The 25016-nt window shown below is 40.8% G+C and overlaps 1 protein-coding gene across 1 annotated transcript in view; it reads right to left on the reverse strand.

Moving 5' to 3' along the window:
- Positions 1-25016, reverse strand: part of LOC108882663 (plexin-A1-like) — a 244460-nt gene that overhangs the window by 123123 nt on the left and 96321 nt on the right. Inside the window, 1 exon segment of the mRNA XM_018675321.2 lies at positions 616-747. Coding sequence (XP_018530837.1) covers positions 616-747 — 132 coding nt within the window.

Raw genomic sequence — 25016 nt, forward strand, 5'->3', positions numbered from 1 at the left:
CCTGAAAACTATTTCTTTCTTGCAGAGCTTGAGTCCAAAAACTAAAGCTGTCACACTCTAATTAATATTCAAAGGCTGTATGTGTACTGTCGGCTATTCCTGGTGGGAGGATGATATGGGGCTTCATCCTATATGATACATTTAATATTCATGATATTAATTAGCACTTATGACTGTGTGAGTGTATTTGTGTATGTGTGTGTAAGAACATGTGTATGTGTGTGTGTGTGTGTGTGTGTGTGCGCGTGTGTGTGTAATACTGGTTAAACTGCAAATGTGTATTTGCACTGTATGTAGCCTACCGTATATATATGCAATTAGCTTGATTGCTCTCTCTCTCCCCCAGCATACGATTTTAATACATCTTTGTGGTGCAATTCCACTATCTTCATTTTTTTTTCCCTATCCTCCCTATCCCTTTCTAACCCTCTCTCTGTCTGCTTTCAGTAGTGAGGAGATGTGTATGTGTGTGTGTTTTTGTAACTGTATTTATCAAAGTGTGTGTAACAGAAGGAAGAACGCATCTAGGTGTGGAAGCAGTGTGTGTAGGCTATCACTTTTTTTGTGTTTGTTTTTTGGGGTTTTTTTGACTGTTCATATGTGTGTTTCTCCTACCTGTTTATCAGTGAGGGCATATAAGTACTGATGATCCGGGCTGAAGAGAAGATCTCTAAGGATGGGGCTCCCATCGCTCACCACTACATTCTCATACAGCAAGGCAGGCTGGGTAATGTAGTTCACAAGGATCTGGAAGAGGACAGAGGAAAACAGCTATTGGTTAACAATAGTAGGAATAAAAGACAAATAAATTATGATTGACACTTTGTTGTGCCCCACCTATAACTCAGTACACAAATAAAAATTCACTTGACCTCCATTGTATTAGAGTGGAAGCAGAAATCTCAGATATATCTCAAAATCTGGCTAAAATAAATAAATTAATAAATAAATATCTGAATGGCTCAAAACCACTAGAGATAAGTAAGAAAAAAAAGTAAGAGAATAATAAACAACAATAAGTGATTCAACAAGACTGAAACATAATATTTTTTAGAACTTCACATGCAAGACAGAATAACAAGGCAACGCATAACATGCAAGGCTGCCATCACCATGCATATTCAAAATACGCTTCAACTAAACGGGACGCAGACATTCGATCAGTGTCAGTAATCAGTTTCAGCACAAATGAAGCAGGAGAGTCTGCAAACTAATTCATCTTCTCCGGCTGTTTGTGTCTCTTGACATCGGCCTAATATCTGCAGACTGCTTGCTAGCGTTAGCTGCCCTGCAGGTAGAGACAGACTCAACAAATTGAATCTGAACACCAGTTCCGTCAACTCCCATGGCTTTACCTCTCAAAATAAAATGATACTTCGTCAACAAACACAAACTGAGAGGTCAGATCAGGTTTTTTTCAGTCTAGGAAATAGGAAAATATGCACATAGACATTGACACTGCACTTTAGAGAAGTGTTATGACTCAAGACAGCTAATGTTATTTAAAGTGGACCTGTACAATATTTTTCAAATAAAATGAGGAGAAAAGGGGCAGCTCTTAAAACAACACAGAGTAAAATCCAAATTTAGAAGAGCCAGTGCCCCCTAACAAACCTACCTCCCCTTCCTGCTAGAACTCAGTCACAGGTTATCATGTTTAATGCTCGTGAGGTTGATCAGTTTCTGTGAGCAAAGACTTCACATGACAAGTATTGATGGGAGAACATCATTCTATTCAAACAAGCAGAACCTATGACATGACCCAACTTGCTCTCTGTTCCATGTATACTACGCCATCATTTGATGGGAGTGGGAGTTATCAGTTCAAGGCCCTCTCTAAAACAGTATTCTCATATTTTTTGTTTATAATCATCCTTAGTCACTGCATTTAACACAGCTAACCATTCAGAATGACAACACATTCTTGCTGAATACTCTGAATTCTTATAAAACTCATTCTGTCTGTCTTGTGGAAACCTATTCTAGAGTACAGCAGCTACAGTATGCTGAGGGAAATTATGTGTTCGCTTTTACCTCTTGTAAAAGCAGCCAAATCCCATTTCATTTGCTGTAGCACTTCAAAAGTTTACTTAAAATGTTACTGTCAGCTGAAAAACAGCTATTGGAGTGGCAGATTACATTTTCAGCACTTTCATTTGGTTCTCAATTTATGCTGAAACTAAAAAATCATACCAGTTGGTTATGGTGTCACACTGTAGAAGGTGTAAGTATAGTACGCAACTAAATGGTGCTTCTTTTGTTGGTGTTTGCCAGTGTTGAGTCTACTGACAAAATTACAGAGTCATGAGGGTCACTCCCCCTGTACCAGCAAGTAAATCTTCTTCCCTTCCCTCTGTACTTTTTTGTCTGGATCTTTCTCTTTCTAATTTCCCAACCTCCATCTGCTCATCCATCACCTGACAGCAGTTTAGTCTTCTAAAACTTTCTGTCGCCTAGACTCACTCTGTCATCTCTCTTTTTTTTTCTCATTATAGTCTCAACACTCTCTGCGGTTATTATCTGCCAAATCACTTCCAGAGTTTCCTTAATCTTTTTTCCGAACAGAAGGTTCATTAACAGACAGGCTGTCATCACTGTATGTGCTTTTGTTGCTTAAGAGGAGGAAGCGGCTTTGGTTAAAAGTCAAGTGCTTTGACAAATCAGCTTTGAGGAGATACTCAGTGGGACACTTGGTATAAAACATAAAGATTTTATTCTAAAAGCTTAAATGTGAATATGTTATGCTTCTAATTTGTGATGTTGTACTAACCAGTACAGTTTACTGCGCCTCACAGCTCCAATTGTGCCAGAAAAGATACAAATTACAGAAAAGTGTGTGTGTGTAGTGTGTGTATGTGCAGTAGGTGTATCCTAGTTGTTGCTGTTAGAACATCATTTGTTTCAGCAACCCCTTATGTTGCTCCCACATGAAGATGCACAAGGTTTTGACATGAATTGAGTATAACTTTTCTTCTCCTTCTTCTCCCCTACATCTGGGTCTGATGACTTCTATCTCTCACACATTCATGCACACACACACACACACACACACACACACACACACACACACACACACACACACATACCAAAAATCAAACAGAAAACAAAGCACAACAGCAAAAAAAACTACTTTGACCACTCCAAAACTGTTACATGCCCTCAGCCACTGTATCACTTGTGATGAGATAAAGACTGTGGCAAAGTGAGGGAGGGCAGGCGCAGGGAGCATGCTCTGCCCTACAGCTCGGGGCAGAGGGCAGTTGGAGTGGGATTCAGGTCAGCTGGCACAGAGGGGGGACTGCAGACTGGAGCAGGTGACTGTAGACTCTCATCTACTCTACTAGCCTGCAGGTTTCTGATCTCCTTCTGTGACCTCTGCACTCTGGAAGTCACTGTGTCTAAACACAGACTTGTCAGGGAGGAAGTGGCAGCACTTAGGGGTGAGAAACTTTGATTAACCCTCCAATTATTGATTTTTATCATTTGCCTTTCTTAGAGTCTATGGTGAAATGATGCAGACTGTGTGATCACACCTAGTGGAAAATGTTGTTGCTTTGTTTTGTTTAGCTTCAGCATAGTGTTATATTACAGGAGTTTACCTAGCTGAAATACCTGCAGGAAACAGCTTCATAAATTCCACATCTTCGCTCTGTGTAGTCTGTGCTCACTAAATTCAAAGCCATAAAAGTGGTGGGAAAAAAAGGGAGGGCCACACTGGGGCATCTGGATCTTTTTTATGTTTCCATTTGTCCAGTTTCTCACTTCCTGGAACTTATTAGCAAAGAGCCCAGGCTATAAGATGAAAAGAGTCTCTGGTCCAAAAGCTGTGTCTACCTGTTTTAATAGGTGCTTATTAAACAAGCTTTCATAACTGCTCCCAGGATGATTATTAGACCAAAAAACCCATAAAGGTTTCCACTTTGATGTTACTGACAGCTTATGACTCATTAAAACAGACTGTTTTTTTAATGATTAGTTTACCTCTTTGGTGCTAGACAATCATACATATTTTTATCTTGCTCAGCAGTGCCTCTCTCTGATGAGTGCACTGAACATTAATTGCAGCTATTTGCATTTAAATTATCCACCAATCAATTAGTTTCAAAACATAATGTTTATTTGGAATATATCCGGTTTAAAATGACATATCAGTTCAGTTACTTCAAAGCAGAGATACTGCTGTGTATGACTACTGAATGCTCCATTAATATTCCAGGCATTTAGCTAATGCTCTTTTCTGTGATGCACATTGAGGAAGCAGGAACAGGTTGCATGTCTTCCTTAAGGACAATGCAGTAAGACATGTATCATGTCTTCAACCTTTCAGATGAAGGACGGTCTCTCTAGGCTACAGATACAACAGTGTGGGGAAAGTTAGGATCAGGAATGTTTAAGGTGACTTTTCCTGATGAGTTTGCAACCCACTCTCTGACTTTGGAGCCTTTTCCCCCCTTCTTTACCATCCTGTGCCCCCCCCCCCCCCCCCCATCTCCTCTGTCCTCCTGGGATTAGGCTCATTACCAAACCAGCACTGATATTACCAAGGACACTGTAACCCTTGCACACACACTTAAGTCCACAGGTGTACACAAAAATGCATACCTAGTTGCACACATTCACAGTTATACAAACAAGTCCTCCAGACACAATACACTGTGAGCTGTTTTTACCTTCAAAAGCAGCCCATAACTGGCATCATTTTCACCATCATTTGTCAGTGCCTTCCAAAACCATTAGAGGTGAATGTGCTCCATATGAGCAATCTAACTGCCACTTGTGTTTGGTTGACAGAAATAGGATGTGAACACAACATGTCAAAGTCACATGTCATCCACCCACCCTGACCCTCTCCCTATGAGGTTTTGTGCTGTATAACAATATCAGGTTATTTCCACCGTCACTCAAAAAAGCCATAATTCACACAGCCACCAAAGGTCTTTCTAATCGTCACTTCAGGGCTTTTGAGCAATGTTGGATTTTCTTGTGAGCACAGTCTCAATGTGTTCATACTAATTATTAGCTGTTGGTTTTTTTCTCTACATATCTTCTTGCTCTTGATGGTAGTTTTGACTCTACCCATGTAGTATAAGAGAGAAGCAAGCATGAACTGAAGTTGGGTCCAGGATGAAGGCAAAAGATGATAATGATGATGATGACAGTGGTGGAGACAGATGAGGCTGGATGAAGGCACGAGGTGTAGTGAAATAGAGAGAGGGACTCTTAAGTGTGTGTGCACATGAGTGTGTCAGGAGTGTGTAGAGGAGGACAAGGTAATAAAAGTGAACAAAGCAGAGTAATGAGGTTTAGCTGGAGTGCTGCAGTGATTAATACCATGCTGGGTTCAAACACCGGTCACACCTTTGGGTCAGGTGGACTGGGAAAACACAGTCACTTGCTATCAATTTTTCCTTCTTTCCTCTTCTCTGAACCATCTTTCATTTTTAAAACTTTCTTTCAATCTTGTTTTTATTTTTGCCACTGGCTTTGTTTGATGGTCCTTTCTCTCCTCACTTCTCTTCTCCTGTCTTTCCTCTTGGCACATAGTCATGGAGTACCACATGCTGCATTGATTTTTTGTTTCATCATCCAGTTTTTCGTTATATCATGTATTTTACCATGTTATTCTTTCATCTAACCTGCCCTCTCTTTCATTCCCTTCTTTCCTTCATTATTGTTCCTGTTTTTACTTTTTACTAGATATCACCTCATTTATGTCTTCAATTTATGTCTTCCCCCATATCTCTTCTCTACCCTGTTTCCCCTTCTTTCCTTTTGTGTATTTCTTCTTTCCGTCCTTCTTCCTCTGCCTCAAGACTTCCCCTTGTCCTTTCTCCTCCCTCAGAGACACAGGCCTCTTTCTCCTCCTGTGTGTGTGTGTCTGGAAGTGTATGTGTGTCCAGACACAGCAGTGCCCTGTCCAACCTCAGCTGTTAAACATCTAGTTAATTACACGGCTGGACAAAGGGAGGGAAGAGAAAAGAGAAGGAGGGAAGGATGCGGAGAGGAAAAAAAGAGGGGAAGATAGGAGCAGCTTGTTAACCTTGTTAGCATTTCTCACTGAAACTGATGTTACAAATGTCCGGTGAGGGCGAGTAATGAACCAGTGCCCTAAATGTTCAAGTAGCTCTTTGATGATAGAGGGAACAGAGGGAGGGAAAAAGGCATTTCCTTAATGAAATCTACAGAAGTGTGTGTGTCAGTGCGCGTGTGTGTGTGTATGAGTGTGTGTTAACAGCTCCTCATTGTATTCATGATCCCTAATGAAATTGATTTTGGTCTCATCTGTCAAGAGGAGGGTCTGCACGCACGCGCACACACACACACACACACACACACACACACACACAGTGCTAATGCTAATAACTCTGACAGCGGGATTCTGTTTCTAAAAGGAATTTCAATTTAATATTAACAGTTAGTAAAAAAGGTGTTCGTAAATATTTTGTATGCAACCAATTACATATCCAAAAAGAAATGGTTTGAGAGAAAGGGTGAGGGAGTGAGACACTGAATGGTGTCAATGAGAGCTGGTGGGGCGGGATTTATAAGGTAGTCATCTCAGTGAATGTGTATGTGAGTGTGTGTGTCTGACCCTGAATGGAGGGCATCCAAAGTATCACAGCACACCTGCTGACTACACAGTCTACAGCTCACACACACGGCTTGGTAGAGCCACATCAGCGAGACAGGTTACTTGGAGTGAAATTAATCATCGTTCTTTTGTCGCACCGCTGCTCTCACAACAGGAGGCCGGCCCCAGGTGACACACACATATGCGCGCACATACACACACACACACACACACACACACACACATAGAGAATGACAGGCAGACAGCTGGCCTGGTGACAGCATGCCACTATAAAGCTGTTTTCCTAACAGATAACAATAGTTGGCTCTGGTTAAAAGGGAACAACACTGGCAAGGTGTGGTCAAGTGAATGTACAGTACACTCACTATTTCAGAAATATCCTTATAACCAGCGCTCTTATAATAGCAGCAATCAGATGCTAACATTGGAATCATCCAAAATCTGTCATCCAGTAGAGTTGTTTTATGCTGATTGAACTCTGCTTAGATCTAAATGGTCACATGTGGCTATCAGCTGTGGTCAGATAAGAATGCTTTGAGGTTGATTGCACTTCCTGGAACACAAGCAATGAATGAAACATTTGTTGCTAGTCCATTAGCATCACCAACACATAAAGAAGATCAGCTGTTGTTGCTCCCCAACTTTGGAACAGGTCTACACAAAGTTTCAGAAGAGCCAAATTGATGTAATTCGAAATCATGTCATTTAAAGCTTTTGTTTACATGGGGTCTACTGCAGGAACGTTTTAGTGTATACTTCTTTTTTTTCTGATTTTTTGCCTGTTCCCCTCCATTTGTGGGCAAGTTTCCTTCACAAAAATGTCACTTTAAGACTGAAAAGGTTTTTTCACACTGTGGAAATTAAGCAGTGTGTGCAACAATGTGCCATCAATGTGTCATCAGAGCAGCTCGTACAGAAAAGAAACTGTAAAAGAATATTGCTGATTGCCACAAAGTATCTTAAATCTCTGGTACGTGCCACATGAGAATAAATCTGCCTCTGAATGGTTCTTGTATGAGGCCCAATGTCTGTTTTCTGCTACTTTTTCTCTTTGTTTTTCACCCATCTGTAAATATCTAGAAAAATCTAATTTACTTATTTACTACTTACATAAGTTAAACTAAACTTTTGATCTATCATAACTTGTCTTTTAATTTGTCATTTGTATTGGTAATGAAAACACTGTTGAATAATGTTTCAAACTGTTACAAAAGTAAGATCCAAGTTGTGAAAAATATTATTTCACCATAAGTGAGTCATGAAACAACTTGGAAAATTAGCACTGTTATTGAGCAGCTGAGATGTTAGTCTTCCAGTAGTAGGTGTTTTGAGCAGCAGTGAACCATTTTCACTTTCAGCTGCCTCAACTCGCCAGAATGTGACAGGGGTGGCTAAAGCAGCAAGAGCAATTAGATACACTCGCACTGAAAATTCTCAAAGGTATAACTTGACAACAGCTTGAATTATACTGATGTTATTTTTCTTCCCCACACCCCTGGCATGCTTTATTAGCACTGTTAGGATTTCTCATTGAAACTGCAGGGCACTGAGAGCGTCAAAATGTCACTGTATCCCTTTGACTTACATCCCTGTTGGGGAATATGTGCTATAAAATGACACTTTATAACCAGAGGACACTAACAGAAGACGTCTCTTTCTATTCAAGTCAGGAGTACACTGATAAGCACACGCGCCCACACAACTGCCTTCACCAGAGCTGCATGTGTACCCTTCTTGTCAGATAGTAAGACATGGCACAGTACTTTTTCTGCTGTCAGCCGGGCCAGGGCTGGCATGGTCGCATGTGTGTCGTGAGTGTGTGTTTGCGGGCGTAAGGCCTCTTTAATCCTTCACAAGCATGATGGACTTGAGTTTCCCCTCAGTGCCGCTCTCACAAACACACACACACACACACACACACACACACACACACACATACACAGCTTGTCTCCCTTGCCTGCTCCTATCATAACCACAAGCTGTAACAAGTCCCTGGAACGGTCGCTCGCTTCTTACTTCATTCTCTTTGGCATTTTTGCTTCTTTGCTCTCTATCTCTTTCATCCCTCTCTCATCTCTCTCATCTTCTTTTCTGTCCCTCTTGTCAATGTCATCTCTACATCTCTCTGATTCACTTCCTCCCACTCTTCCACCCTTCTCAACTCCTTCATCTTTCTGCTCCCATCATTGTATTACAAAAACTGCCTGTCATTCTTAGTCATTTAGCCTGATATTAAGTCTTATTTCTTTTAAAACAAGTGGAAAACTCTACCAGTGGGGGTCCGTAAAAAAGCTCTTAATTCAGTGTTGTCTCACTTATTTCAGTGACAAGTGTCATTGTCATTAAAAAGGCAGAATAATGCAAATCACTGAATTGATGACGACTTATTCACTTACAATGCTGAAATGAGTTCATTTGCATCGAAATTGAGTGGAATCATCTCACCCGTTGGCAGATTAGATTACATGACTTGTTAAGGTAGTATTTATGAAGTTCCTCCTCCCTCCTCTCCTTCGGTCCCATTGTGCCATGCCACCCCTGAGAATGCTGCTGACATAACTAGGTCTGGCTGTGTGCTAAAACAGCAGGTCCACATTCTTCCCTGAGGCAGATCCTGCAGGTTGAGGCCAATGTGAAGCTAATGACATCCACACACACTCCTGCAGAATGTCTTGTAATGGTGTGGTTGTTGGTTTGAAATCTAGGACCAGCCAGTGAAATGTGGGTAAGGAAGACTGTAATCGTAAGCAGGTTCCAGGTGTGTCTGTGTGTGCTTTTATAAATCTGAAATCATACAGTGCTTAGGAACTCTCTAATGTTACCCTGGTAAAAATGGCTAAAATACATCCCTAAAAAATAGTCAAAACACTTCTCCATCATCAGTTAGCAGCATTCTGCCCACTCTTAAGCCTCAGTTTGGTAGCCGTCCTTCCAGCTAAAATGGTCATGAACAATAAAAGTGGTGTGGTGGTATCTCTACACATCGGAGCACAACTCACCTCCCTGTGGAAGATAATGATGAAAAAGAGATACTTTTCCAACAGGGAGCAGTGTTGGGTAGTAAACATGTTAGTCAGTGACAAATTTCTGTTCAGAGTTGAATGTGTGAAGTTGATGTCCTTCACTTTGAGGAAGGGACCTCTGGAGTGTGCTGGGGCCAACAGTTAGATGCTAATGAGCAGTGAAAAGCTCCAATGCCTAGGCTGACTGCTCTTTGAACCAAAATGTAACAGCTTCTCTTTACAAATATTAGCATGTGTGGCGTGTTTGGGGTTGCCCAAGGCATTTCCAATGGAGCAAATGGGATAAGTAACAAATAATAAAGTAACTAATACTTCTACTGTTGAGTAATTAGTGAAATAATGTGATAATATAACATAGGCATAATGTTGGGTTACTTCTGCCCATATGTTTGCCCAATATATATGTGTGTGTGAAATTGTTAGTTTTTACAAAATGTGTGCATGATAACAAAAATCACAAGGGATATGCATCATTAACAATACTGACAGCCTAAGAGTAGAATTGAAGATACTTACCAACTCAACAGCCAATGAGTCTGAGTCACTCTATAGGTGCACTTAATAACGGCCTGGAATTAGGATTGTTTCGTTAAACTACAACTTCCAAGGCCAACAGTGAACTTTCATGTCACTTATAAGCCAACATAGAAGTCAAAGAGCCATGAATAAAAGCAGAATGATGCCAACAGATCTGTCTCCAAGGCAACTGAGCAAACTCAGTCCTTTGAAAACTGTATATTGTTGAAAGGTCCAGAAAAAGCTAGTAAGTGAACTTTAATTTGGCATTGTTATGTCAAGCTGTCAGTCTACACACCACCCAGCAATGTTTCTTCTACCATAGTTCTACACTGTTGTGTAGTAACAATAATCCTCAGTAGTATCATTTTAACATGTGAGTATTAATTTGACAACAGCTTTCATAATGAGGTGGCAGTTTCCTGGTTGTGATTCTCTGCAGAAAAGAGTAATCTCCATGTTTTTCTGCATGTTTGGGGGTGTCCTGAATAACATGACTGAGGATTTCAAGGTGAAACAGAAAACTGGGGTCAATGGAGACAAAACAATCAGGACGGAGGACGCATTCCCGCATCCAAAATGTAACTGCTGGCCCAGAGCTTTTGTTTTCACACTCCAGCCATAACAGTTTTATCTTGACAGCTCGGAGATGAGGATAAGTGAGGACAAATCTTCATCTCTCTCGCTCTATCAGTGATATGTGTGTGTTTGTGAGTCTGTATTTGCATCTACACAGCGTTTCACTTCCCTCGCAATATCTGATTTGGCGCCACTGTTCCTCTCACTCGCTCCTCAGAGCTTTGGAAACAATTGCATTTCTCTTTTGTTTTTCTCCCTCTCTCGCTCTCTCTCTATCCATCTGTCCCTCTCTCATCCCACTCTCTCTTCAACTTGTCACCCTCTCTCTTTTGCTTTTTTTCCCTTGATGTACCAGCTCAGCTGACACACATGAGCAGCCAAGCAGAACACACTTGTGTATAGCGCAGCCTAACAGCGTGTGTAGGTGTGAGTGTGTGTGTGTGTGTGTGTGTGCATGTGTGCATGTGTGTTTTGCCCTGCAGTGAGTAGAGAAACTACTGCTAAACTAGCTCAATTTGTCAAGAGCAGAGAGGTGTGGGCCTTGAGGACCACCGTACTGCTGTCTTCAAGGTAAACAGAGGAGTATGGATTTAAAAGTAAAGAGAAGAAAGGGAATTTCAAGGATAAAATTCCAATAGATGCTGCACACAAACTTTGTATACACACACACACACACACACACACACACAAACACAATAGTGCTCCTTCGGATCAGCCTGACTGGAGCAAACACCAGGAGGAAAGGATACTTCATCACTGCCACTCCTCTAGTGTGTGTGTGTGTGTGTGTGTGTGTGTGTGTGTATATATATGCGTGTGTGTGTGTTGACTTTGACAAAGAGCGGTCAAGACCTCAATGTTGACTGAGCATTTTACGTGTGCGTGTGTGTGTGTGTGTTTGTGTGAGTACATAAACAAGAGCCTGCCCCACCTCAAGAAGGAGACACTCATTATTAAAGGCGTAGTGCGTATAAATTATCAGCTGCTGGCCCGAATGAACTAAATAAAGAAAACAATGTCACGGTGCGGTCACAGGGTGAACGTCTACTGAACGAATGATAGATGTCTCTCTCTTTCTTTCTCTTTGCTCTCTTCCTCTGGCCTGTTGCCACAGTGATTAATTCTGGGATGCACAGACAGAGAAAGAGAGAGAGAGACTGAGAGAGAGAGAGAAAGAGCGATGTGAGTGACACATTTTGGACAGCCTTGCTTCAGAGGCCACAAGCTTATCTCAGCTATACACACACAAACACACACAGACTGCAGCTATGCTGCTGCCCTCCAAACAATCACACACAGACACACACACACAAAAATCTATAAACAGCCACACCCACACAGGTGAGTGTAAGTGAAGAGTGAATGACAAGCCTCAGGGATTGTGTGTGTTTGTTGTTAAATCTAATATTTGCAATACTCTGATTTGTTTGTGAGGTGATAGTACATTAAGGAAAAGCAAGTAAAGGAAGAGAAATAGTGTGAATAATGAATTTGTGCTGGGAAGATGTTAAGAAATGCAAAAAGGAAGTGTGTATTTTTTTCATTCATTAATCTCTATGTGACAATGTAGCTTTCACACTTTGTTTTGATGGGAAGCCTTCAGTCCAATCTTCCTCCTCTTCCTCCTCCTCTCCCCTCTTTGTTCAGAGTTACTGTGGACACTGAATCATCAAAGTTACATCAGTTGGCTTTGAATAAAATAAAAGCTATGGAAAACCAGCAGTGACACTTCTGCTATCGCTGGGAGAATTGGCTTAATGAGAGTCCCAAGACAGTCATTCATGACAGACTTGAGTGATATTCTATAGATTTTAGGTTTTAGGAAGATACCTGCCATTTATTAATTATTTTATACAGCTAACACTGACTATATGAACATGTATGGTTTGAACATTACCTCATACCATAATGATATCGAAAGGGTCACCAGTACTGTCCATAAGCCCAGAAGCTGACTAACTAGTTGTAATAATAGCAGTGTCTGATACAGATCTACTGCATTTGGAGGCATCCTGATTGCACAAAAAGCTCTACACACAACAGTAGACACTACATTTCCTGTAATGCAACCAAAAGTATAATTTGGCTTGATCGCTGTTATGTTTCGTCTCTTAGACCAATCAGAGATAACCCGGATGACATAATCAGGGTTTATTTTCATTCATTTCATTTCAAACTCCATAATGTTCCCCCAAGACCTGCACAAAACATTATACGACTGTTTTCACAGGCTGAGTTGTGCTTCTCATGTTGAGTAAACTGCCCTTTAGATGTAAAATTAGTGGAGTGCACTTTTAAACTGCCAGCTAAAATGATTTGTTTGTTTGTTTTGTGTAGCCCTAATCTAGGAGGAAGGAAGGAGGAAGTCAATGAATATATTTAACTAATACAAGTAGGACATGACTGTTGGATAAGATGTCAACAGAATCAGCTAAACCAAGCTAAGCTAGTTAGTAGCTGTAAAAACATTTATGGCTGACCAGTTAGCAAGCACTTGGACAGTTGTGCTGCACATGAAAATAGTTCAACAGTAACTGAGGAATTCAAAGAAAAGGTCATTAACAAACAGCTAATGTAGCATGCAATGTCCAGGGTAACTAGTCTCTGTGACAGTTACAGGATTTCATTGTTATGTTCCCCCTGTTCTCTGCATACCCTCTCTCCTTGCCTTCCCTTCTTTCTTGTCTTGGGAACAGAGAGAGCAGTGGACAGTCAGATTAATGACCTCGGCCTCTTCCACACTCTGTCTTCCTCTTTGTGTCTATCTGCTGTTGTATAGCGCCTCACAGCCGCACTGGGATGAGACACACAGGAAGAAGAGCAGTGCTCATATTTTTGGGACTGCCTGTTCTCCTGCTGTGCTGTCATTCATCTCCGCTTTTGCATATTTGTTGCAGCTGTTGACACAAAAACTAAAAGTCACTTCCTTCACCAAACAGGCAGAAAGTCAGACTGGTGGAGACATTTTAGCATATTAGCACGGGCGATAAATAAATATAAATGTGCATGTAGATGCTGATACATGCCCGCCTTTCATATGTCTGTGCATCTGTCTGTACTCATGTCTGCTTATGTGTGTGTCTGTCGCCCTACTCGGATGTGTAATTACAAAGGAGAGACGATAAGCCAGTTTTTTCCTCTCCTGTGGGAGCTCACAGCTAATTATAGAGCCAGCGGAGCTTCAAATTGCCATTTAAAAAAGCCATACGGTGGGAGACAATAACACACTCCCCTGGTAGTGTCACCGCTGTGTAGTAAGTGTGTCTGCATGGAGGTATCACAGTAGAAGAGATAGCAATAGACACACCAATAGTGGGAAGGAAAAAGAGAAAGTACCCTGCAACCCTGTTAGCCAAAAATGACTGATTCTCTCAACAGGAAGCTATATTTTAGCAGCTAAAATGTCTGTGAATTTCACAGTGTTTAGACAGCTGTAGGGGCAGATTAAGAGGAGAGATTCAGACTGGTGTGAGGGGTTAATGGGTGGAGTAAGTCTTCAGATCAACATTATTTAACAGATATGTTTTGTTTTTTTTTTCTTAAATTCCTTTCTGTTGGAATTTGTTGTTCATCTATTCATATAATGCCAGCAAATAGCCCTAACCCTTCTATAACCAAACAGAGACTGATTTCTACTATTAACTGCACAGTACTCGGGCCAAAAGAAACTCTAAGTCACTCAGCTGAGGAGGAGTTTGAATCCGCAGAGACAAATTTCAACCTTTTAGGCAAGACGGCAAAACCGAGAGATGGAGGAAAAACGGCAAGGAGAAAGAAGGGAAATAAGAACAACTGGAGGGTTGGAGGTAGGATGAGAGAGAAAGATGGAGGGAGAGATAAGAGAGAATAAACAGAGAGAAAAAGTGAGGAAGGCTACAGAAAGGACAAGGAGGGATTTTGTGGTCTGTGGTGGAATGCGCTTTGAGGGAACGATCACTGCCAACACACACACACACACACACACACACACAAATGAAACAGTCTTCCTCTGCCTCTAGCCGTCCTCTACGCACAAAGGAATCTAATCGTACTCTCTCTCTCTCTTTCGCTATTTCTCTCTCTCACACACAGACATCGAAACCGCACAAAGATAAAGAGACTTTGCAAAAACACACACATTCCTTATGAGCAATAGCGTAGTATGGTATAACTTGTGAACGTATTCTACTTCTCTAGGACTGATACACACGTGCATATAAATGCAACCACACATACAGTGCAAACGCGAGCACACACACACACAGATGGATAAAATAGCTGCAGGATGTTCCGTGGCAGTACGAGAAACTATTAATGAGTCATCATTCAATTCATGTTCATTATGAACACAGACGTAGGATATCTCTGTGTGTGTGTGTGTGTGTGTGTGTGTGTGTGTGTGCGCGCGTGTACCCTCTTTTGCTGTGTTTCCTGACAACACTCCCTTGAGTTTACATGGGCCGTAACTCATGTGCCAATTAATTACCAGCACTGGTGTATGAGCATTTGTGTGTGAGATAGAGTTACAGTCCATCAGTGTAATGAGTGTAAGAGAACCTGTAACCAGACACTGATCCTATCTGTAACTAACACCCGGTTAGATACAGTAAGATAACAGTGGCTCTTGTGTTGGGTCTGCCACTCCACTCTATGTACACAGCCACTGGCACACTGTCAGGGCCTCATGGACATCCAACAAGGATCACAGGCTGGACTTGATCAGCTGATTTCCTGATGTCGCTACACCTTTAATTTTTTTTATTTTTGGGGAGGCTTTGAGTGGAGACATCTAATAGGACCTGGCAGTAAGACATGTGTACTATACATGTAATTAAAGAAACATAAGCAGGCAGCAGCCAAGTCTAAAAACCTTTTTGTAAACTGTGATCCATTTTGTAGCATATCTGGCATTTTCACACAGGTTTTTAATGTCCAAATTAGGAGTCACAAATAAAACAGGTGGCTGAAAACCTGATGAATGCCTGCAGGTAAGTACAGTGATGCCTCCAGTTTGTTGTTAATTACCAATGTCAAAGTCATCCTGAGGGGGATATGAACGACTGCAACAATTGTCATGGCAATGCCTCTAATGGTTGTTGAGACATGACACAAATATCATTGTGGGGGTGCTAGAGGAAAGGTTGGGGGATCACCAAAGTCAGTTGACTTTGTACAATGGTGACCATTAGTGTCTTTATAAAATGTCATGGCAATCCATCCCATAGCTGTGAGATATTTCAGTCTGGACTGAAGTGGTGGACTGGCCAGCTGACTGATGCTGCCATCCATGGAGCCGTGCTGCTTGTGTGGCTACAATTTACCTGAGTCCTCAGAACCAGATATGTTGGAACAAAGTTTTAGTAGGGCAAGCTGCTAGCACGGGTCTCAGGCAATATTCTCCACACAGAACGCAGCCTGTATCCAGCAAAGTCCCCCTTACATAAACACAATCATCACAGTGCATATGCACAGCTTTTCCCATGACTGGTAATCTCGTTACAGTGCCAGGCAGTGACATGTCCACACATGCATACATGCGCGCGCTCATGCACACACATGCACATACACAATACAGTCCACTGACCTTTTTTACTTCCCACCCACGTGTTTCTTTATGCTATTAAATTCACTAACAACTCAACAGTTTCCAACTCTATCTGAAACAGTGTTTTATGGTGCCAGGCAACAAACAGGACTGCAGCCACAACAAAGGAGTTCTGGAGTGTAAACCATACTAAACCCAAATTACCTTTTTTATGTGTGCACAATAGTGTTAACCAAACTTTAACAACCTGCCCAAGATGATAAAAATCTTTATGCCGTGAATTCATACTGAACATTAGAGTGAGTAGCATCAAACTGAAACAAGTTATTGGAGGATGGATTTGTTCAGGGGCCAAATATATATCAGTGCTTTAGTGCAAATGTAATTGATTTTTGTTTATATTGCTGCCTTATGCCTGAGGGTCATACAATAGTTTACTCACCTTTTTATTTACCACAGCATCATTGCAGATAATGCCTGGCTGTAAACCACAGCTCCTGCAGGCAGAGCCCATGTGACTGGAGGCTATGAAAGGTCTCATCCCTCCCATTATTGCTGTAACTGTATTTATGGATATAGGGTTTTGCCTCCATACCCAGCTCATTTCATAGCTGGTGGTAAAGCTAAAGCTTTGCATTCCATAAACAGCCACCCACCCAGCCAGTGCACAACTGTTACAAAACCAAACACACCTCCCGGCACAGATTTGAATATGATTCCAAACACAAGCTAATGCAGGGTTTTTTTCATATTCAGTTCTCTTTTCCAGCAGATTTCTCTTTACTATTTTGTCACCACATTTTCTTCCTCATTTACTTTTCCTTGATGGCAGTCTGTCATTCTGCTCATTTTCTCTTACCACCGATTCTACTCGGCTACAGATTTTTACTGTCTCCTTTTACTTCTGTATTTATTGAAATGGAAGACAAACAGCAGTTGAGGAAACGGGATGAGGTGGTGGGAGACGGGTGTGACATACATGGAGGATAAATGGAAAGACAGACAGATGGAGGTAATGAGGAGAGAGGAGGCAGAGCTGGGTGTGAGGTGTGTGCAAGTAAGAGGTAATGTGGTTAGTTTTAAGTACCCTCTGCCAATCAGCCAATCAGTGGAGCATATTCATTACCTCCAATTACAGAGGGACTAATTTGATTTTCCATTATATATTAAGATCTGAGTGAATGAAAAGGATGACACAGACAACAAAGGAGGGAAGCAGGGATTAAAGGACCATTCCAACAACTAAACATTTGAATAAATGGGTCAGTAACTTTTCTCACATGGTGTTCACAGCATTTTGACTGACCACCAGAATGAAAGAGTAAAGTGTATTCTTCAGCACAATACTGACAGCTTTTTATTATGTACTGCCTATTCCACAGGCAGTTTTACAGTATGTTCATGCTCACCTGCTTCAGCGCAGTTAAACTTGTCCATAACATCATTTATTATGGGCCACAGTCCTAATAAAAGCACAATAAATAGCAACAGTCAGACAGTTAACTAGCTCCAGTGTGATGTTTTCATAGAAATAGAAATTATGGCTGAACCCTATAAAAGTAGTTTACAGTAACACCTGCACAGGAAGCATGCAGTCACGACAATAAAGTTTAACATTAGCACCACAATGAGGTGATTTGTTTTATCTATTTTTTCTCATTCTAATTTTATATTATTTTTTTTCTGTAAAACCTCTGTTTATCTTATGAAAGGTTGTATTATCATTATTATTATTAAGTTGGAGAAGTAAAAGCTACATGCAGTAATGCAGTAGTAATTGTAGTATTAGCAGTGCTAATGGCGGAAAGTAGTAGTATTTTAAATAATAAAAAAAAGAAAAGACAGGGAGCTGGTTAGGAGAGAAGGGGGAGGGGAAAAAAGAGTTTGAGTGGTTTTGAAGGGAAGATGAGTGAACACAAAAAGGGAATAAATGCAGAGAAGAAAGTTTTGTCACTGATTTTGATATTCTCCTGAGGCTGCTCTCTGCAGCTCCAAAACCTTCTACCACCTCCACTCGTGACAGAGCCAGGGTACTGTCTTGAGTCTCGCCCGCTGACGGAGCACTATCCTGGGGCTGATCTCCTGTCTCACACACACACACCCACCCCCACCCAAACCTCCAACTCCTTTGCAGCTGTGGGGTTGTGAATAAAAAGGCATCGACTCAAATGTTGGCTGCTGTAGAAGTGACAGTGTCATCATTTGAATGTGACCTAAGGGGCTGTATTAGAGAGCTAGAATGTGTGAGGGTGCGAGGGGGGAAAACTGTCAGCTTAAAATGTGTTGTCAATAGTCATTTGTGTGTTTGTGGGAGTACATTTGTGTGTTCAGGGTGACAAGTTTCCTTATCTTTGTGTAAACTCTAGCCAATGAAAAATGTTGCCTTTCAAGTCAGTTTGACAGGTTTAACCTCACTTCCAATCAAAAGGAAAACTTAAAAAACATTTCCATTCAATTTATCAATCTCCTACCTCAAAACAAAACAGCAGTGGCAGATCAAAATAGAAAAATAACAGTAGGTAGGTACACATCTTCAGTACAATGAAACAGAGCATACTCTACTCTCTGCAACATACTGTTTATCCAATGCATCCTTTTAATCATGATGACCTCTCAGGCTACATATGGGCTACCCTGTCTTTTTGCCATAGGATTTTATATACCCTCTAGGAGGAAGAAGAAAGAAGCATTTCCACCCTTTTGTGTATGTTTTGAGGGTTAGAAAACATAAATCTATGTCTTTATTTACAAAATTCACATAAAAAGAAGCTGTAATTGAACATCAATTGAAGATAAAGCAGCAGAGTACAGTGCTCTTTACAATAAAGATGGAAATACAATGTTATATATCATAAAGTATCAGGTCTAAATATGATTTTAAGTGCATTAATAATCTACATAGGATTTCTTTTTTTTTTTCTTTTCTTTTTTTGGTTAAACTACCATCATTATTGGTCCATTAAAAAGCTATCTTGAAACTAATGGCTAGAGTTCCATAAAATTTACTTTAGATATCCACCCGGAGGATGAATCCTATGTTTTTGGTGACTCATGAGCTTTCCCCTGGTGTCACAATCTGGAAAATTCTAATGGACAGATTCTTTATGAAATTTTCCCCCAAGGGAATAAATCCAATTGATTTTAATGATTCCATTGCCTTTAATTTTGTGCCACCCTTAGGGTAAACTTTATATTTTTATAATATTAGAAAGTGTCAGTTTCTGTTCCATCCAGTAGATAGATAGATGCTTTACTAATCCCAAGGGAAAATCAAAAAATGAATCAATCTAGCTAAAAAAAAATAAACATGTAAATTAGTCATGTGCTGCAATCGACAGGCTGCAACCTAGGATGGTGTTGGAAATATGTCTATACTGCAAGTGTGATGGACTGTTTTTACAGTTTCTACAGCCACTTTTTTCTTTTGGCCTGCTGCTTTCTATTTGATCTCTTCCTTACACTTCTTTTAGAAAAGTAAATGAAGAATGCAGTTTCTTACACGTTGAAATAATTTTTGAAGTTTGTCAGTGTGTGAGTACTTTATGCAAGGTTCTGCACAGAAAATAACATGTTTGTTAAACTGTGTGTGTGAGCATGCATACAGCAAGTGTGATTATATGCCAGTCTTGCACTTGTGTGTGTATGTGGTAAGTTTGGGAGGAATGTGGGCATGTGCTGATTCCCATTTTGCTGTGGGTGGGCTTGTGTGTGTGTGTGAGTGTGTGTGTGTGTGTTGTGCCAGGCAGTAAAAGACACCAATCGAGCTGTAAGTGCCCTAATCCCTCCATCCTTCCCTCATTTCTTTTTCAATAGGTCTTTCATTTTTCTGTTTCTCGTCTGGTCTGTTGACTTGAAATATTTGACTTTTTGTCCTTTTTGGAAAGACCACACAGTTACACAAAAAAAGACTGAAAGAAAGACAGAAAGACAAAGAAAGGAAGAAAGAAAAAGAAAGGAATACAGAAAATTTGAGTGTGCAGACATGGGAAGTTTTGCCCTATGGAGACAGGAAGTTCAGCGCCAGTAGAGACGAATGGAGAGACAGAGGGAGGGCAGAAGACAGAGCGAGGAGGGATGGAAACAGCCCAGTGGAAACCATGATGTCATGATTAGTGAGGTGCGACCATCCTGCAGTCACATTGGCACCACATGGACGCCAGCGAAAAGCACACACACACACCACACACACACACACACACACACACAAAATCTCTCTGTCTCTGCCTCTAAACGATCACAGCTGCTGCAAGAAACAATGTGGCCATTGTCACTCTTAACCTCCATCATGTGCACGCAAACACACACACATAGCAAATCAGTATGAAAACATTCTGATGTTGAGGTCCCGTTGAAGCGTGACGCTGGTTGACAAAATCATTTAAAGCTGATGTAAGCATAATATCTCTGGAAAAGTGCAGACATCTTATTTTATCCACATCATTATATTTTCACCAGTAATCCTTCACTCAAGTTATAATATGAACTTTTCCAAAATAACAGTGGTGACACATTCACCAAATAGCAGCAGAATATAATGCTGCCATGAGCTGGATGAATTTTGAATTGAATGATCATGAGTATCAAGATGGAATTGACCAGGAAATTGTTGCATATTTAAGAGCAAAGTATGTTGTCTCTTCTCAGCATGGATAAATGTTCCTGTCTGTGAAAGATTAGTCTAAATAAAAGCCTGAGTAAAGTTTTTGTGTATTCTTTCCTTGTATTGATAGAAAAGACACACATGGCGATTAAACCAAAAGCAGCTTGGACTGAGGTTGTTTCTCAGCCTCGTGGGACTTCTGGGAGAAGGAAAAAACAAGCTAGCTGGGTGGGGAGACTAAATGCAAGCTAAGGCTGATGACTGTAACTGAAAAAAAATGACAAGTTGACTCATTAAAGATCAATTAAGAAGTGACAGAGAAACATGCAGACAAAGACACAAATGGTCTCCCTTGTTCTACAGCATGTGTGTCTTTCGTTAAAAGTTTGGGGGAGGTGTGACTGGAGGCAGGGAGTGGGAAGAGGAGGAAAAAGAAGGAGGACAGAGGGATAAAAAAGAAACTGATGGAAAACATTCTGAAATAACTGCTTTAGCAAAAAAAAAAAAAAAAAGACAAATGCTAAGGTTGCTGACTTCTTGATGCAACTTGTATCAGTTTATGTACTAACTGGGAAACTGGACACAGTTAGAACAATACAGAACACAGTATGATGCCTTATTATCAGTCATCAGCTGCTCATGTTGGCAAGCGTCCGTCCAAAATTTATGACCGTCTGACACATCTGTGGTTTAGGGTTTGGTTGGGTTTAGGCACAAAAACTAAGATAGTAGTTTGATGTAGAAATAACTTCTTGGATGATAGGGAACAACTGTGGTCATAGTTTAAAAAAAAACAATGCTGGGTGTCAATAAGTAATAGAAAGTCAACAGTGCTCTCCACGTTTCAAGATCTAATGATTCATTGACCCATCCGTCTGCATCACTCTATAACAACATCCAACTCCAGATGGACTAAAATCATAATTCTTACATTTGCTAGAGGATATTTTTCAGTTGAAGAAAAACATATGTTGTTTTTGGTCATTTACTGAAACAACTGATGTAGTAATTTTTCTAATAAACACGGCCCTCCACTTTGATTCCAGTGCACATGTCTGGAACATGTCCACATATGTGGACATATCTGGAATGTGTACGTGGTACTGTGGTACAGAAACCGTCATACATTTCCTGATGTCCAGTGAACCAGGGCTCTCAGGCAAAGAATCCCCAATGGACCTGAGCCTTGATACATTTTGTTAAAAGCATTAAATCTCAAAGAATTAAATAAAAGCAATAAAGGGAGCTACAATACATTTGCATCACATTTACATTTGTGTTAAAAGCATATTCTCATTTTCTAATATGCTGTGTCAGGGAGTAGTTTGTCAAATGTTTGTACAATGTGCATTATTAGTTTTTCTTTTTTTTAAAGTAGTTAACTCATGCAGGTCCTTTTTAGTTTGGCTGTATAGGGACAAAAACACATTGAATTAGCATCACATTTGCCTTTAATTAAAACCATGAATGTTTGTTTCATCCCATAAAATGACCTATTTCAATAAAACTGAGCCCTACATCAATTAGATGCTGCTTAGCTTGACACTTACTGTGAAGTTACGTTAAGAAGATTGATGTCACCCTCAAAAAGTTGGCTAAACTCTGCTCTGAAGACTGAAAGGAGTGTAAACAGGTCATGGATCACTGGTGCTCTTCACAACAGCATGCTCATTAAAGACAGCCCACAGAAACATACTGAATCAGGAACACAACAGGTAACCTAAAGAAAATAAGCTGCTTTGCAATTACTGCTGAGAAAATGAAAATTAAAAGAGCCCAGTCCTCAAAATGTTTCCTGGTCTCTGATAAGAGGAATCAGCATGTAGTTACTGTAGCTGTATATGTGTCAAGTGAAGGCAAAAGTGAAGTGGTAATCTTTATAGTTTTGATATATTGCTCTATAATGAATGCTAATTCTTTTTTTGTCACAGTCTGTGTCAGCATTGTGTTGAGTCCCAGCATCATGCCTATAAGGCAGCCAGTGAATTCATGTGAACTCAGAGAGATAGAGGGAGAGACCATCTTTTTATTTTCCATTATTCTGAAGATGAAAAAGCTGCAGCAGAGAGCGGGCTGTCCGGCACTGCTGGCACTTCTCACAGGAACACGCTCATTAATACAGGAATCTTGGAAAAGCTGAAACCTCCTGCTACTTCCTGCTAACAAACGGGAGAATCAAATGAGCACCTGCTTCATATTCTCCTCAGAGTAATGAGAAACACACACACACACACACACACACACACGCAGGCTCACTCAACTTCGAACACTCTCTGTATCTCTCTCTGGTCGTTCAATTCAATCAGTGTGCTGAGAGAGACAGATGAGATCAGAGCTTTGACCGCTACTCATGAGAAGTCACCTCACACAACACACATGCACATGCACACACTTCAAGACAAGGGTCCTATTTGAGGAAATGACATCATCAACAGCCACGGTGTCATTGGGGTCAAGGCTGGCTGGAACCTGTCTCATCACGGTCGAGATTACCCCAGCGAATGGTTATTACACACTGTATGAGGGATTGCTACGATGAGGGTGACTACGGATCCACCACCCCACAGCCCACGTACTGCCAACCCCCTCCCTCACCTGAGCTAGATTGATAGTGCAGCCCATTACTGATAGATGGATGGAGCAGATTATGGAACGCTCCATTAGTGTCACTTCATATAGGTGGGTGAAGTGTGTGTGTGTGTGTGTGTGTGTGTGTGTGTGTGTCTGCAGCAGAGACAGTTGCACCAGAGAAGAAGAAAGGTGTCTGGAACAACCTGGCACTTGTCACTGATTGCAGTGATGAGAGCATGGGACTTAAAGGTTATCTAATCATTTATCAGCATGAGAGCAATCAGAATGAGTCTGATTGTTAATGTATTGTATATGTATATGTTGAGACAGTTTAAACATCTTTACATGTAGATTTCAGCCAATCTGCAGATATATCATACATCACATTGCACACTGCCTACTGTAACTTGACATACAGTTTCACATTTTATTATGTGCTTGCACAGAGAATCTTTGACTATATTTTTACATGCTTTTATTCTGGTGTGCAGTGCTGGGAAATAGTTTTTCAAATATGCATACAAGTATGTAACACTTAATTAACAACCTTGCATGCACACACGTAGCGGAAGCACACCAATTAGCTGCAAGATCGTATAGCAAGTGAGGAATTTTGCGTGATCAGCGATGTGAGGCTGTTATTACAATTCATCACTAAAAAGAAACATACATTTTGACTTGTTTTATTCTACAACTTATATAAAAACTTATCTCAATCTTCAAATTATCAACGGTGTGCTTAGGACACAGTAAACAAAAAATATAATGAATGGATGTAAAACCCCCATATTTTTTCCTGCTTAGCTGCTCCTCAGTGCCACTCCCACAGACAGGACTACATGCATGAACACACAGACAACGTACAGACAATGTACGCACTGAAATGATGCGTGCACAAACACGTAATACACCCCACAGACAATGACCGTGACTCCTGCATGTCTGCAGCCTTCATTACAAGCTGTCACCACACCCATCTACCTTGACCAGAGACTATACTGGTGCAGTGCAGAAGGTCTCTCACTTTTTCTTCTCTCCTCCCTCACCGTCCCATTCCCTAGATGAGAGTGTGATTAACCCCAGCAGAGCCAGTGGGAAGGTGATTCACCTCCTTTAAGATAATGTCGCCCATCCTCACCTCATCTCTCGGCTAATGGAGCTTAGAGGGCTGGCTGACGTAGGGCGGAGGAGATATTTAATCTTGGGACATAGATTAGTCCATATCATTAGATGGAGAAAAGAAGCTGGGCATCTAAAAGGTCCAAGAAAGACTTTTTATATTCAGTTGTGTTAATAAAGCAGTTATGGATATTGTACTGCTAATGTTTCTCTGGATTAATGTAACAGTATACATACACTGCAATGACACACTGAAATGTGAAGATAAAAAAAAAAAAACAACAACAACAACTGTGTTTAACACATTTTATATCCAGAACTATAATTTATATGCTATCTGGATCTAAATATACTGTATAATTAAGTTCATTATATGACTCAAGGTTGCCCCTGTCATTAGGTGAGTCTCTAAATGGATTGTGGGAGTTAGAGTTTGCTAGCAGGGTGAGCACTGGGTCATTTTAGCCTGCGGTGACCTGTGATCGATGGAGA

Source organism: Lates calcarifer, linkage group LG6 (assembly GCF_001640805.2).
Source record: "Lates calcarifer isolate ASB-BC8 linkage group LG6, TLL_Latcal_v3, whole genome shotgun sequence".
In the NCBI taxonomy this organism is placed as follows: Eukaryota; Metazoa; Chordata; class Actinopteri; family Centropomidae; genus Lates; species Lates calcarifer.